General features: G+C 36.6%; 2 protein-coding genes across 2 annotated transcripts; one reads left to right on the top strand and one right to left on the bottom strand.

Annotated features, from left to right (window-relative positions):
* Nucleotides 1-238: 238 nt before the first annotated feature.
* anapc13 (anaphase promoting complex subunit 13) lies at nucleotides 239-2,491 on the bottom strand. Its single transcript, XM_059526392.1, has 2 exons — nucleotides 2,259-2,491; nucleotides 239-527 (listed from the first exon to the last, which is right to left on the bottom strand). The coding sequence occupies exons 1-2, from the start codon at nucleotides 2,355-2,357 to the stop codon at nucleotides 402-404; spliced, it is 225 nt and encodes a 74-aa protein (XP_059382375.1). The 5' UTR covers nucleotides 2,358-2,491; the 3' UTR covers nucleotides 239-401.
* Nucleotides 2,492-3,238: 747 nt separating this feature from the next.
* Nucleotides 3,239-6,334, top strand: sc5d (sterol-C5-desaturase). The gene is made up of 5 exons (XM_059526382.1): nucleotides 3,239-3,382; nucleotides 3,660-3,877; nucleotides 3,982-4,114; nucleotides 4,356-4,456; nucleotides 5,378-6,334. The coding sequence occupies exons 2-5, from the start codon at nucleotides 3,668-3,670 to the stop codon at nucleotides 5,831-5,833; spliced, it is 900 nt and encodes a 299-aa protein (XP_059382365.1). The 5' UTR covers nucleotides 3,239-3,382; nucleotides 3,660-3,667; the 3' UTR covers nucleotides 5,834-6,334.
* Nucleotides 6,335-15,801: the final 9,467 nt, after the last annotated feature.

Below are 15,801 nucleotides of genomic sequence, written 5' to 3'. Positions count from 1 at the left end.
CTTGTTTGGAATATAAATCTTACGTAACAGTAAAATGTCTTTACTGTAATCTTTGATCAAATTAATTCATCCTTTTTAAATAAGTATTAATAATAAAAAATAAACAATTTTGAATGTTAGCATAGGTATAATATATACAAGTGCTGTGCATTTTAGATACCAGTGTGAATTGTAAGAATGCTAACTGTGTGCCATCAATAATTTAAACCACTAGCACAACTTAATTTGAATACAACACTTTAAAAAAAAATTTTTTATTTTTTTTATTTATTCTTTAATATCAAAAACACATTGAATGCAAATCACAGTAGCACGTAATCATAAGAAAATCGTCTTTTGCATCATAAGTCTTGTATCAGTGACCCACATAGCGAAAAGATAAATGAACAGCATCTCCACATCTAAGTACCAATGTTAGGGGTGTTTTCATGCAAACTCTGCAGGGCGAGATCTGACCACTTCATCTCTTGCTCTTTGACGGACTCGTTCGATCCGCCGTTGTCTTGCTCTGCTTCTGGAAGTTCACTCTGCCAGAAAAAAAGGCATACAATTAAGTGAAATTGTGCATCTCAAAAAATATTGTGAAAAAGGTTTTTTTTTTCTTTTCTTTTTTTTTTTCATAAAGTTACATATATTCTAGATTCATTACATGTATAGTAAAACATTTCAAAAGTTATTTTTATTTTGATGATTAGAGCTTACACCTCATGAATGTCAAAAATCCAGTACCTCAAAATAGTAGAATATTTACATTTGAGTTTCATTAAATGACCATCCCTACAGTATAAATTCTGGGTATCTCTTGTTCTTTGAAACCACAATAATGGGGAAGAATGCAGACTTGGCAATGGTCTAGAAGACAATCACTGACACCCTCCACAAAGAGGGTAAGTCACAGAATATCATTACTGAAAGAGGTGGCTGTTCACAGAGTGCTGTATAAAAGCATATTAAATGCAAAGTTGACTGGAAGGAATAAATTGGGTAGGAAAAGGTGCACAAGCAACAGGGACGACCGTAAGCTTGAATACTGTCAAACAAAGCCGATTCAAACACTTGGGAGAGGTTCACAAGGAGTGGACTGAAGCTGGAGTCAGTGCATCAAGAGCCACCACGCTCAGACGTCTTCAGAAAAAGGGCTGCCAAGCAACTTCTGAAATGGAAAAACGTCAGATGCATCTTAACCTGTTGCTCTGGTCAAAAGTCCTCTTTTCAGATGAAATAAAATTTAGCATTTCATTTGGAAATCAAGGTCTGGAGGAAGAACGGAGAAGCACAGAATCCAAGCTGCTTGAAGTCCAGTGTGAAGTTTCTGAAGTCAGAGATGACTGGGTGCTGTGAGGTCTGCTGGTGTTGCTCCATTGTGTTTTATCAAGTCCAAAGTCAATGTAGCCATCTACCAGGAGATTTTGAAGCACTTTATGCTTCCAAGCTTTATGGAGATGCTGATTTCCTTTTGCAGCAGGACCACAGTGACAAATCCACTTCCAAGTGGTTTGCTGACCATGATATTACTGTGCTTGATTGGCCAGCCAACATGCCTGACCTGAACCTCATATGGAATCTGGGGGGTATTCTCAAGAGAAAGATGAGAAACGGTCGATCCAACAATACAGAGGAGCTGAAGCTCAATAATGCCTCAGCAGTGCCCCAGTCTGATCGCTTCCATGCCACATCTCACTGATGCTGGAGTTTGTGCTAAAGGAGCCCCGACCAAGTATTGAGTGCATAAATGAACATACTTTCAAGAACTTTAACTTTTCTGTTTTGCAAATCCTTTTTTAATTGAATGATCTTAGGAAATATTCGAAGATTTTGAGAAACTGTATTTTATAGCTGTAAGCTCAAATCATGAAAATGTAAACCAAACAAACAAAAAACATTTGAAATGTTTAACATGTGAATCTAGAATATATGAAAGTTACATTTTTTGAAATGTAAAAAAAAGACCTTTTTTCACAATATTCACATTTTTAGACGCACCTGTACAGTGGACTTACAGGCAATTACAGCAAACGTGATATCACATAAAACAAATGTAAAGTATTCATATTTCCACGTGCAAAATATGTTGCCGTCTCTCTATACATAATGAAAATTAAGTAAAAAAAAAAAAAAAAAAATCATGCGTTGTCCATATTCCGCTGCTGACTGGAGTATTAACAGTACTCGCCATCATTGCGAAGATTACTTCAGATAATATATTTGAACCTACGTAATTTAAAGCACATTTGAAAACTGTAGATGTGACGTTTTACCAGTGGGATTGTGACATCTTCATATGGCAGTCTGTCTTCTCTCCAGGCATCATCTGTGAGATCGAGAACTCTTCCATCTCTCTGCACCTCACTGTCCATGATCAGACTTCGGTACACAATCAACAGATCAAACTACGTTGAAACACTCTATCTATCGTAAATTATGGAGTGCATGGATTTCATAAAAGTACTCATATTATGAAAGCTATTAAATTATCTTAGTAAAAGTAATAATACATAACGTACCCGTGTATTCTTCATAGACAGTAAAAGAAAAGTCTTCTGCCCAGCACAGCCGTTTGTTATGTCGCTCTCTGATGACGACATCACCTATCCATTGAACCGTTTCTGCCCAACTTTACGTAACTATTTTCTGATTACAATATAGTCGAGCCGATGTGCTTAGATTAATGAAGCTGAGGAATGACAATGTTTTTTTAATAGACTATGATTAATCTGTAGGTCAACGCCATACAGTGGTGTACGGTTTGTGAACAGACCTTTTCATTGATTCTTTTGAACCGGTTCACAAACCAATCATTTGCGAATTGTGACGAACAAAACCTGACGGAAATATGTTTACCATATATGTTTACCATATATATCAAATATGTATTAAAGTTCTATGCAGAGTTGGTTTTACTAAAACGAACAAAACATTTCAGATGGAAACTAATTTAGAATTGTTTATATAAATAATATTTATTTTCTAAATGACTGAATCATGTCTGTAACAAACTGAACTGAGGCAGATTTAAATGCAATTACAATAATTCATAATAAAAACCAATCGAGAAAGTCACAAAGAACAAGATGTGCGCTTCGTGATGATACAAGGTAACGACGCCAAATAATAATGTAATCTGTTTTCAACCGGTTCTTCTAAACGAACTGTTCAAAAGAACCGTGTCGCACAAACGAGTTGGACTTCCTATCACTAACGCCATGACCAGATCTCTCATCTGTCCAATGAGATGTCAAGATACGGGCTCGCTCTCTGAGGAAGTGAGCTGCTATTGGCTGCGTCCGTTTTAGTTTCTAGTGAGAGCAGAAGGACGGCCTCTGTGAGGCTTTTAACCTCACGTATTTTCTATCCTGGAGTGTCTTCAAAAGCACCTTAACAGGTGAGTTGATCGTTTCCTACAATTACAGCATTTGTTTTCAGACATGAACATGTATTGTCAACAATAATACTCTGCATTTATTCTGTTTGCTCTTTCTCGGATTCATTTTGTCTTAGAAAAGTACAAATATTTACAATATTGCTTAAAGTGCACTGGAGTGTTTCTAGTATTTTCAGTGTTTGTTAGAATATGGCAGTGATGATTAAGTGAATTATTTAAAAGCCTTTTTGTTCATTCACATTTTAGACAGTTAATAACACTTCTGTCCAATTCATAGGGTCAGAGATGGACCTTGTGCTCAACGTTGCAGATCATTACTTCTTCACTCCGTATGTGTATCCCTCATCCTGGCCGGAGGACGAGGCTCTGCGGCAGATCATCGGCTTGATGGTGGTCACCAACCTGGGTGCTGCGATCTTATATCTAGGCCTGGGTGCTCTGAGCTACTTCTTCATTTTTGACCACAAATTAATGCAACACCCTCAATTTCTGGAGGTTTGTTTCTCCATCTAGCAATCTACTTTCTTTAAAAGGAGTATATTTATATACAGGTACGTATATATGTGTATGTTTTTTTTTCTTTCTATTTTTGACCACAGAACCAGGTGCAACGTGAAATAAAGTATGCTCTGTGGTCTTTGCCCTGGATCAGTGTACCAACAGTAGCATTGTTTTTCGCCGAGGTCAGAGGATACAGCAAACTGTACGACAGTGTAGATGAATCGCCATTTGGTGAGATCTTTTGCTTTATCAAATGGGTATACTGTATGAAGTGCTGGACATGTGGAAACCACCATTTTTAAACTTTAAGGAAAGCTAGGCCAGAAACATTAAAAACATTATTGAATCTGGATGCAACAAACCGACAGCCCTAATTTTAGAAAGTACCAGTGATGCAGCCTGTCAGATGTGCTTTAGATAATCGTGTTTCTATGGGCATAACCATCTCATACTATTTTTGCTTGTTTTTCAGGATGGTCAGGACTGATTTTCAGCATGATCTCTTTCCTGTTTTTCACTGACATGTGCATTTACTGGGTTCACAGATTCCTTCACCACAAGTTGATATATAAGGTATTTAAGATATATATGAACTGCTCATCTTTGATGTCAATGTGAGGCAAAGATGGATAAGCTCCTGTTATGTAGTGTTGTTTTTTTATTTATAAACTTAATATGCTTGAGTTGTGATTTAAGGTCGTTTTTCTATTAAAAGCATGCATGTAGGAGACTGAGTAAATATGTTCTGCTCAAGCTCAGTTACTTATAGTTTATTAATGAACAACAGCCAAGAAAATGAATAAGATGGGAATAAAGAGTAATAGTAACCAATTGAAACAATATTCCCAAGAAAACATGCTTTGAAAATCATGAGAAGGTAAATAATAAAGAGAAAATCTAATTTTGTCATGTTAATTTTATATAATTAAATGTTATTTTAGAATTATTTATATACTATGATGGAATAAACATTTGAATTAGAGTTTATTTTCAGTTTTTTTGTTTTGTTTTGGTGATTTTATGTGCTATTGTCATTTTTTTGATCCTTTAATGTCTTTGATTTCGGGATCAATTTGATGTTTTAAAACTTCAACTTAATTCAGTGTTTTTTTTGTGTTTTTTTTTTTTCAATTCAGTTTTTTTTTTTTCAGGTAATATTTACCTCTTATTCCATCTTTATTTCAGTTACAAAGAACAAAATATTTTGGAAATTGTTGATTTTAGTTGACAGTAACCACACTGTTTTAATACAAGCTTAATCCCAATTAGTGAAAGTATTTTCAATTTACCACTATTCACCTAATTCATTTTGTGATATTGAATAAAAAGTTGTAAATTTGATAAAAAAAAACATAGTAATAATGACACCTACACGGTTCAAAATACTACATATTTTTATCTCATTTTAAACATGATTTCAGCTACCAGTACAAATGTAGTAATTTCAGCTCCATATAACTTACTTTTTGTTTTAATCTCTTCCCTCATATACAGTATTTTCACAAACCACATCATGTGTGGAAGATCCCCACTCCATTCGCCAGCCACGCTTTCCACCCCTTGGACGGATTTCTTCAGGGCCTGCCATACCACATCTACCCTTTCTTCTTCCCCCTACACAAGATTCTCTACTTAGTCCTGTATGTGTTCGTCAACATATGGACCATTTCCATCCACGACGGAGACTACCGCGTGCCCAGTCTGATGGAACACATCATCAACGGTTCAGCTCACCACACAGACCACCACCTCTTCTTCGACTACAACTACGGGCAGTACTTCACCCTGTGGGACCGCATAGGAGGCTCCTACCGCTACCCTTCAGCCTTGATGGGGAAGGGGCCACACGACCACATAAAAAAACTGATTGCAGAAGGGAAGCTGAACTCAAACGGCGTAAACAGCCAGACTAATAATAACAAAAATGGTGATCATGTCAAGAAAGAGTAGCTAGGCAAAATAAACATCATGAATGAGTTTCAAGGTAAGATTTTTGCTCTTAAAACAAGTTCTTATTCACAAGAGACTCTTCTAGCACTAAAACAATCAGTTATGCATGTAATTGCCAAAAAGAAGAGAGGACAAAATGTGAAGATTTTTGCCAAGTAGTTGCCAACCTTTGCTATGGCTACCATGTTGGTATTCTTGCTATTGTGTAACTTAATATGAATAACTTAAATTAACAGGCTTCTGTCAAGTAAGCGTCTATAATTTCACTGTCATAAACATTCAAAGAATGTATGAAGATTGACAGACTTTCCCTTCACTTCCATTCAGTTCACCCTTCCATTAGCAGTCATTAAAGTACACAAGACTGACATTCTCCATGGCTTTGTTTTCTTTGAACTGAGTTTCTATTAAGACTACAGTCATCTTGTTGTGAAAGAGATTCTGTGGTTTGCTTTTGATATGAAATGCACATTCTTTCCAAATAAAAAAAAAATTGCTGTATTTCATTGGTGGTGTTATATTGTGCATGGGAATCTGAGGTCAAGTTATTTAATTCTGCACTTATTCTTCAGATTGAAAGACACTTTGATTGTGGAGGAAAGAGCCAGACTGCTCAAGTAACACAACTGTTAATAGCAAACACTGTAGCTTTGAATACACTGACATGTTATTGTCCTTTGCAGTATAGCAACAATCATGTAACCATCATGGCATACACTAGAGGGTGCAGTTCAATCACACATTATTCAGGTGTTTGTGATGAAAGAATTTAAAGGTGCAGAAGAAATGTAGATTCTAGTAGTTTTATTGACAAAACAAATCAGTGAAAAGAACGGCTTTGCCAGAATTCTTGTTTGCATCACAAAAATACTTAGTTTTTTCTTAATAAAGTGTGGGACTTTATTACCGTAAAACAAACAAACAAACTCAAATGAACCATATTTGTTCTTCATTATTTAAATGAGGAGAAAAATCTCTAAGCAATGCATTGTTAGGCTAATTTATTTCATGCTCCTGTTAAAAACATCCTGGCAAACTAATTAGTGTCTATGGCAACAGTATGAATGATTTTTATGACTTATGCATTGCCACAAAGGTTATGACAAGGCATTAACATAGGAACTAAGATGTAACAGCCGTTGAATCACTTGTTAATGATGCACGCAACTTTGATTAAAATGTGTGTTGGAGGACATGCAAATAACCACACATGAAAAGCATGTGACATTGCATTCAGTGCTTTATGGAATAAAAATTATAATAATATGAATAGTATAATAATAGTTTAAGTTGTCAGCTTTTATTATTGTTTGTTGATGAGACTGGGCTGGCGGGGTTCCTTCAGGTTGAATGCTGTGAAAATCAAATGGCATTATGCTTCTACTTCACATGCTTTTAATGAGTTTACTTGAAAGAATAGTTCACCCAAAAATTAACATTTGCTTAAAGTTTATTCAACCTCAGGACATCTGAAAGGCAAATTTATTTCTTCGTAGGAATGCATTCTTCATGTATCCTGTGCAGTGAATGGGGGCTGTCAGAGTAAGAGTCCAAACAGCTGATAAAAACGCCACAATAATCCACGCCAAATCTCCAGTGCATCAGTTACTATCTTGTGAGGCAAAAAGCTAAATGTTTGTAAGAAACAAACCCATCAATTAAGGAATTTTTAATTTAAACCATCGATACTAGCCAAAATCCATAATCCATAATATTGCTTCCTGCATTGAAAAAATGTCCATCCCCTGTTGTCCTCTCACATCAAAATCCACAGACATGTTCATTTAGAAGAGTTTTGGACACCTTTCACTTGCTTGCTAGCTTGATGGATTTGTTTATTACAAACACGCATGCTTCACAAGACGTTAACTGATGGACTGGAGTCGTGTTAATTACTTGTAGATTACTGTGATGTTCTTATCACCTGTTTGGGCTCTCATTCTGACGACACCCATTCACTACAGAGGATCCATTGGTGAGCAGCTGATGCTAAATTTCTCCAAATCTGTTCTGATGAAGAAACCAACTCATCTACATCTTGGATGATCTGAAGATTCATTTTCAGCAAATGTTCAACTATTCCCGTGATAGTTTGTAATATAATGTGCAATTACTTCAGTTTTGTTTGCTTAATTTATTTAGCAAGTCTTGTTTATTTTGCAAGCCTGATGATTTTAGCTACTCACTATTTCAGAAATTGACCAAGCTTGGTGTCACAGTATGTAAGTTTGCTGCTGTGCTCTTGTGCATGTGAACTGTTGTGCACACCCATGTGTGTGTGTGTGTGTGTGTGTTCTTGTTTTTGTGACATATCAGGACACAACTCTGTATAATGACATGGGTATGACACAGGTATTACAAGGAGAGGGTGACTTATGAGGACATAACCCATGTCCCCATTTTTCAAAACGCTTATAAATCATACAAAATGAGTTTTTTTGAGAAAGTAAAAATGCACAAAGTTTCCTGTGAGGGTTAGGTGTAGGGATGGTGTAGGGCCATAGAATATACAGTTTGTACAGTATAAAAACCATTATGCCTATGGGATGTCCCCACTTTTCACAAAAACAAACGTGTGTGTGTGTGTTTGTGTGTGTGTTTAGGAAGTGAGAGAGTTTATGAACCCAATCACTGAACTTGAAAATGGTCTTTTATTTCATGCTGGGTGAAATGGCTTTATTATACGGTGGATGTGCATGCAGGCGTGGGATGCTGGGTGACTCATTTGTATCCTGGCAGCTAACTGAGGTACAGGAACACATCATTTCAAAGTTCACACTGTGGGTACTACCAGGAGCACTATTGTTTGTGCACAAGAATGCCACATTTTCTTACCCGTTATTATGATCGCGAGAAACCCAAAGAGGAAATTAATCATTACATTTCTGTCCACCTAGAATAATCTCCACCCTTTATTTGAATTGGTTTCATTGCATGCTGAACGGAGAGTGCTGTACTGCAGCTGTGGCCAGTATCTTTCAATTACAGCGCAGACCAATGGGCTTCTAATGATATCTGCAGGCTGTTTACACAGAATGTATTTCCACACAAATTAATAAGACCAAGTAACACCTTTAGGAAATCTTTCCATTTCAAAGGGATGAAAAACCCCCTTGATGCTGATTTGTTGTTGTTTTGGAGGAAAGTTTTTTTTTTGTTGTTGTTGTTTTTGTTTTGTCTTGAATTTGAGGTTGTTGTTTTTTAAACTAACTTTTTTAGTTTACAAATATATAGGCCTAATTTTAATTGGTGAGAAATTAGAATAAATTTTCAAACATTTTATATATTTTATATCAATTAAAACTCTATCATTAATTATTCACCCTCATGTCATTCCCAAACCTGTAAGACCTTTATTCCTCTTCAGAACACATATTAAGATAGTTTTGATGAAATCCGAGAGCTTTTTGACCCTTCATAGACAGCAACACAATTACCACGCTCAAGGCCCAGAAATGTAGTAAGTACATTATTAACATTGTCTATGTGACATTGGACAGTGATACAAGCTATACAAGAAAACAATTCATGCGCAAAGAAAACAAAAATAATTACATGCATTCATGAGAGTACCAAAATGCAAGCATGAACCGTTTGCAAGCAGATGAATGCACATATGCGTCGTGGTACTCTTGTGAATGCACATCAAAGCCTGATACGGAAGAGAAGAAATTCTACAATAAAGTCATTACTTTGTCACACACAAAAGAAATTCTCATAGCTTCATATTAAGGTTAAAGGAGCATTGCGTAGGTTCTGAAATTTTTTAACCGTTACTGACACCAGTGGCCGTTAGAGGAACTGCAGCCAGTCTCATGCTCGTTCTCAGTGCGCACGCTCTTTTTTTTTTACTTACGAGGAGTGTCCGTGGGTGTCTGAATTGTGCTGGAGGCTGGTCGCTTCTTTCCATCCGCAGAGTCCATTTGAAAACACTATTGCTGCTGCTTACTATAATGGCTGGCGTGCCGTACGGTTGTAAGCCCAAGTAGACGAGAACGCGCATGACGTCACATTTTGTGAATTTTCGCGCCAATTCGGGCCCGAAAGAGGCAACCGTGGTGGACAGTCGAGGTGTCATTCTTTTTTTTTTTACATCATGGTTGGCTCATACATGTACTTCAACTGAAAACTTTAAAAAATCTTAAAGATTTTTTTAAAGTAAAAACCTCCACATAGCTCTTTTAAGGTTGAACCACAGATGTCACATAGAATATTTTAACTATTTTATATATGTCTTTGTTCAAGTTCAGTTGTGTATTGGCATAATAATTTTGAGGATGATCATATCATTTGAAACAGTTATGCTCATTCTGCAATTTTTATTTACGTATTTATTTTATTTTTTTGGGGGGGTGGGGGTATTAGTGTCTTTTTAAAAAATCTTTTTTTTCTTGTGTTCGTCAACATCATGTTTAATTAACTTTTCTTCATGTGCATTTTTTAATCTAGTCCTTTTTATTGTTGATAATAAAACTAATCTGAGTTTCCATAATGCCATCAAAACAGAGGAAATAATTCTGTCTGAAATATTTCAGTGTTTTTATCATTAACAAGATCTTGTTCATAGTATCTTGTCTACTATACTATACTATATGACCTTATTTCTGTAAATACTAAGCTAAAAGCAGTCTAGTATTTAACACTTCAAAGGCAATCTTAAGACAATGGAGCCTTTTAAAATAACGATGACTGTAGTCACAATGTGACAAGTGCTGATGGCATTCATCCCTGAGGATTATGACCATGTTTGTGTTATTACTGTATGTAAAAGACTGCCTTCTTCCCGGATTGTGTAAAAATCTCTTTTAGCTCTGCCTGCTTCATCAAAAATGAAAGGCCCAAAGCAAACACCTGAGGTTGTCTATCAGTTCCACTTAGATGAAGAACAATTCCTCTTTCTTTTTTAGCACTGCTCTTATAATGTGGAGAAATTGGAGATGTCATTTTGAATTTATTATGAGCATCAAACCTCTTTTGGGGGCTTGTGTGTTTGTTTGCGTACGCAGTAGTACACTTTTATTTCCGATTCAGTCAGTGAGCAGCTAATAATACTAGAAATTAACTGCCATGCTTGTTTATTGCTAGCACAGGACTGAACTACTGATAAAGAGGGCAACATTCACTATCATGATATCCCTGAGGGTGCATGTTGCTTGTGGATTCATAATTAAAAGTGCAGATTTGCATTTTGCTAAAATGTTTAAACCATAATCCAGTTAATAGTTCAGTTAATTCATATAAAAATCAGTTCTGTGGCCCATGCTGTGTTACCCAGACAGAACAGTGCTGCTAGACTGATAATTGATCGTTTTCCCATAAAAGAGTTAAAAGGAAAAAAACACCATTTGCACATACTTTTTCAAAACAGTAGTGTTGTAATATTACTGCAGAATAAGTAAATAAACTACATCTTTAATTAAACCACAGTTATGTTTTGTTCTGTCTGTTGCAATTTAGCCAATATCAAAATAATAATAATAATAATGAAGATGACAAGGCATGTAAATAAATAAAACTGGAATAGAATATTGTGCACAGACTCAATAACATGTTTAGCCCTAAATTTACAATTTATGTTTTTTAATTGCACATTAAATACCCATGCATTTGGATTACAGAGTTTATAAGATAATGCAATGGATATTTCAGTAATTGGCAGTCACATGTCACTCAGTTGCAGTTGTCAGATGATCACGTCCACCTTTCTTAGTTTGGCCACCAGTTCATAGACTTTTACCATGGAATGAGTACACTGCCAACAGCGGCTGTTTGATCATTTTGAATTAATGCAAACTGGAGGTCAACTGGTTTATCTAAAGGATTGTGAGATATTGTTAACTTTTAGAGCCTCATACTGAAGATAAACGAGTAATTAACAATTACTAAATGAATTCTAAGAATGATAAAGGAATTACGTGCAAAAGATGCATAAAATGCAAGTGATTAGGTTGGGTGTTGCCATGGCATAGTTACGTTATCTTATGGAAAGATAAACTTTTGTTTTTCTCAAACTAAAAAGGTGAAGAACTTCATTATGCATCAAACAAGTAGACGGAAGATTATACCTGTATATAACATATGTAAATTAGAACATCATTCACTAATAATATACAACAGTGCCAAGATCTCTGGAAAGATGTTTGTTTAAATGATATTTTCCTTAAATTAGCAGTCTGGTAGTGATGACTTTTTCCACTGCTTGTGTGTGGGTAACAATACAGTGAAGAAAGACGCAGGAATCCATTTGAACAGCCTTGAACTTGAAGTGCTGTGAGATGCTGATCTCCTGGAGTAGCAAAATTCTGGAACATGCAAATGAGGCCTGAAGTAGGCGCAGAAGGTCCTTAATCTGGAACATGCATTTGAAAGTACCTTAAAGTAAAGGTTTGCTCTCCACAGCTCAACCTTGTTACAAATGTTTGTATGTCTTTTGCCTTTCTGAGCCAGAGACTCAGAACATGGTCAATCCAGTTTTGTTTGTCTAGGATAGAAACTTAAGACATCCTGCATTTTTTTGTTGTCTCGCTGGACGAAGTCTCTGAACGTAGGGTTAATGTCTCTTTCCTCACAGGCTGGAAGCTCAGAAAGTGGTTGTATCTGTTTCTACCTCAAAAGCTGGATACTCTGGTTGTATCTGTTATGTCTCACTGGACAGACCAGAGATTGGTCAGTGGTGCCTATGTAACAGTCTTATTGCCTCGCAGACCAGAGACTCAGAACTTGTCGATCTATTAATGTCCCTTCACTCACAGGCCAGGGACAAAGAACCTGGTTGTATATGTTAATGTCTCTTTCTCATGATCCAAAGACACCATGATACCACCCTTTTCCCTGGCTCTTGTCCACACTCAGATGCTGTGGAAAGGCCCTGACCTGTTTATGCTAAGTAGATCAAGTCTCTATCATTGGAGGTGTTTTCCTTGGATTTTAGATCTTTAAGGGAAGTATGTGCTGGAAGTTTTCAGTATCCTTACTTTCAGTTCCTACTCCTATTATGTCTACCCTGTTTACAGCCATTCTCAGAGCTATCTCAGTCTTTGCCCTCGGCCTCGGTCCTTTCACTTCCTGCTCTCCTTTCTGGGGTCATGCCAGTGAGTGTTACAGTATATCCACTGTAACCTCAGAACCTAGGGCTGTGGGTGCTCTGCTGGAGATAGCTGCAATAGACAAACCTGTTCTGCCTAGTCCTGACCCTTCCTTTTGATGGGGTGTCTTACTGTTATTCCTAGTTTCAAGAACAGATGCATCATACTCTCGTTTTTGCCTACCCTCTCAGTGTCCCGGTTTTGCATTACAAGCTGCCTCAGTTCTACTTTAGACATACAGTCAACATCTACCACAAGTATGAGTGGTTTCCTGACAGTGAGCTATAGGTTACTCACAAAGAGACTCTTAAACATGACATCCTTTTCTGCCCTAAGGTCATCTTTGCCCTCCAAAATACATTTTCCATAAGCACTCATAGTACTCTCTGGGAGATTAGTGGTGGCTTTAATTAGGAAAGCTAAGAGATGAGAGGCAGATAGGTTTTGATAAAAAGCATACTCTGGATTACGCAGTTCTTCATAATTGTTAGTGATAACCCGGCTCTGTCTATGAAACCATAGACAGTCGGTGCATTGGTCTTTCTCAGACTAGCCTTAAGGAAGTATGTCAAAGCTACATTTGCATCCTTTGAATACAACTATATGTTGTTATCAGAAGTCTCAGGGTTAAAAAAAAGAAATCCATATCACATGCTTATTCTCTAAGACTATGCAGGCAACTGTCTCTAGATGACTATATGCAAGGAGACTCAGATAAGGAATAGCTATGGAAGAGTAAGAAGTTGTGTTATATGAGTGAGTGAATCCAGCACTCATGGTAAGGCTAGTAGAGGCTTTAAAATACCATTTTGCTGGTAACTCTGTCTTTATGAAAGATTATTCATCAGCGGGTCCCTTACACCCAACCAGTAGGTGCTCTGTGGTTCAGGTTGAGCCTGACTTTTTCCAGTTCACTCATCCTTGTCCCTACTCCTTCACATCTCTCTCCATTTGAGCTGGAAAGCTGTTGTTTGAGCATTTCACAAATCGGTTCTATTGTCTTTTTTGTTGTTGTTGTTGTTTCATCCTGAGAAGTTTCCAGCAAAGCTGACCTTAACTCAGCTTTATTCTTATTTAGATTGGTACTTATTGCACTTAACCTCTCCATCTGTACTGACATGTCATTATGGGAATTGGACAACTATGTTTGCAGAGTGGACCACATCAGTTTTCAGCTTTTTTAACTGGATTGCACGTTTTAAGTCTCTGAAGACAATTGAAAAATATTTAAGCTCTTAACTTGAAGTTGTCTCTTCACAGATCAGCCAGCTCATTTTTGAGTTCATAAAACTTTAAATCCCTTTATTTGTCCTGGTCATGGGTAAGGGATATTTTGTCTATGGCATGGTTTAGTTAAGCAGGCCAGTTTAGTGCTATAAGTTAAAAAACATATGTGTATTTCTATGAGAAATTACTTACCATCAACAATTGCAATGTGCTAAAGAAAAAAAAATAAACTTGACAAAGGTTTTGCAAAATTTGTCACAATAAAATCACACTTCTATCCACTGTGCAACCAGTCTTACTTATAAATACTAAGGAGTTGAGCAGTTAAACTTTTAATCAGACTTGAGAGAACCGCTTGCTAAGCAACTGGTTTCTGACTCCGTGGAAGAACTTTGTGAACTAAGTGAACTTAATTTTGATACCAAAGTTACCTCCATTGTTATCTTCCAGTGTATTGACTTGTGTTGATAAAACAGAAGGCTCATTCCAAGAACAGGGATGCCAATAATGTAGTGATTGGTACTCACGTCATGTTGACATTGTGATTTTTGGACCACACGTCACTTAAGGTGCGGTTATGAGCATGTCAGATAATCACCATCAGATAATCAGGACTTTTACCAGGGACTGTTCGATAATTTAGAATTAATGTAGAATTATATTAAGTCAAATTAATGTAAATGAGAGAGTTGGTCAAATGATTTATTCAAAAAGACTGGTGATGTATTGTTAAGTTGTAGAGCCTCTTACTGTATTATCAACACAAGGAAGACACAAGTGTAATCAAATAAATTTTATTAACAAAAGATAAACAAGAATCATCACAACTACTAAATGAATACCATGAATAATAAAGGGGAAAAAGTGCACAAGAGGCATAAAATCCATAAATCACTGCAAGTGATTACGTTGGGTGTTCCCATGGTACAGTTATATTATGAAAAGATAAACGGTTGCTTCTCTGAAACTAATCAAGTGTAATTAATTCATATTAACTGACATCATCAGCTATTTAATATCTAATCTATAAAAAAGAAAAAATGACATACTGATAATATAGAACAATGCTAAGGTCTCTGGAAAGAGGTTTGACCTGTGATAAAACTGGGCCCTGGAATGTGCTGTTCACTATCATTTTTATCAGTCACACAAAACAGGTAACATTTCTGTAATAGTACTAATAAGCTGAAAATGTATAATAATCAATAACGATCAATACCTACTTTCATATTCAGTGTTCGTTCTGAGCATTCTCTGACAGCATTCTGAGTTAGTGCAGGATAAAACTGAAGTAAATTAGCTTAGAGGTGTTCGTGATCAGCCTGGGAATTCTGGGTATTTCCTGCAGTCAACTCTGAAACCTGTGAGGCACACATCATTCTCTAATATCCACTCTAAAATGATCTATCCAGACCGTCAGTTGTGCGTTTCCTCGCAGCAGGGGTGGCAGTCTCAATCTGAGGGAATTCTGCTGCGGGCGAGATAACCGTCTTAATGAATAAGCGAAGCCTTTATGGAAGACATTAACAAGTGACAGAACAAAGATGCCGTTCTGCTTTTATGTGCGACTGCGGTTTGCATATTGTTTGTGAATCCAAAGTGGATAAAAGCTGGGCTGTTCTCTGATCAAGGGAAAGTGAGTTAGGGGTAAAACGT

The sequence above is a fragment of the Carassius carassius genome, chromosome 36, assembly GCF_963082965.1.
Source record: "Carassius carassius chromosome 36, fCarCar2.1, whole genome shotgun sequence".
Taxonomy (NCBI): Eukaryota; Metazoa; Chordata; class Actinopteri; order Cypriniformes; family Cyprinidae; genus Carassius; species Carassius carassius.
Note: the sequence above shows the minus strand (reverse complement) of the source record. Positions and strands in the feature narration are given on the sequence as shown.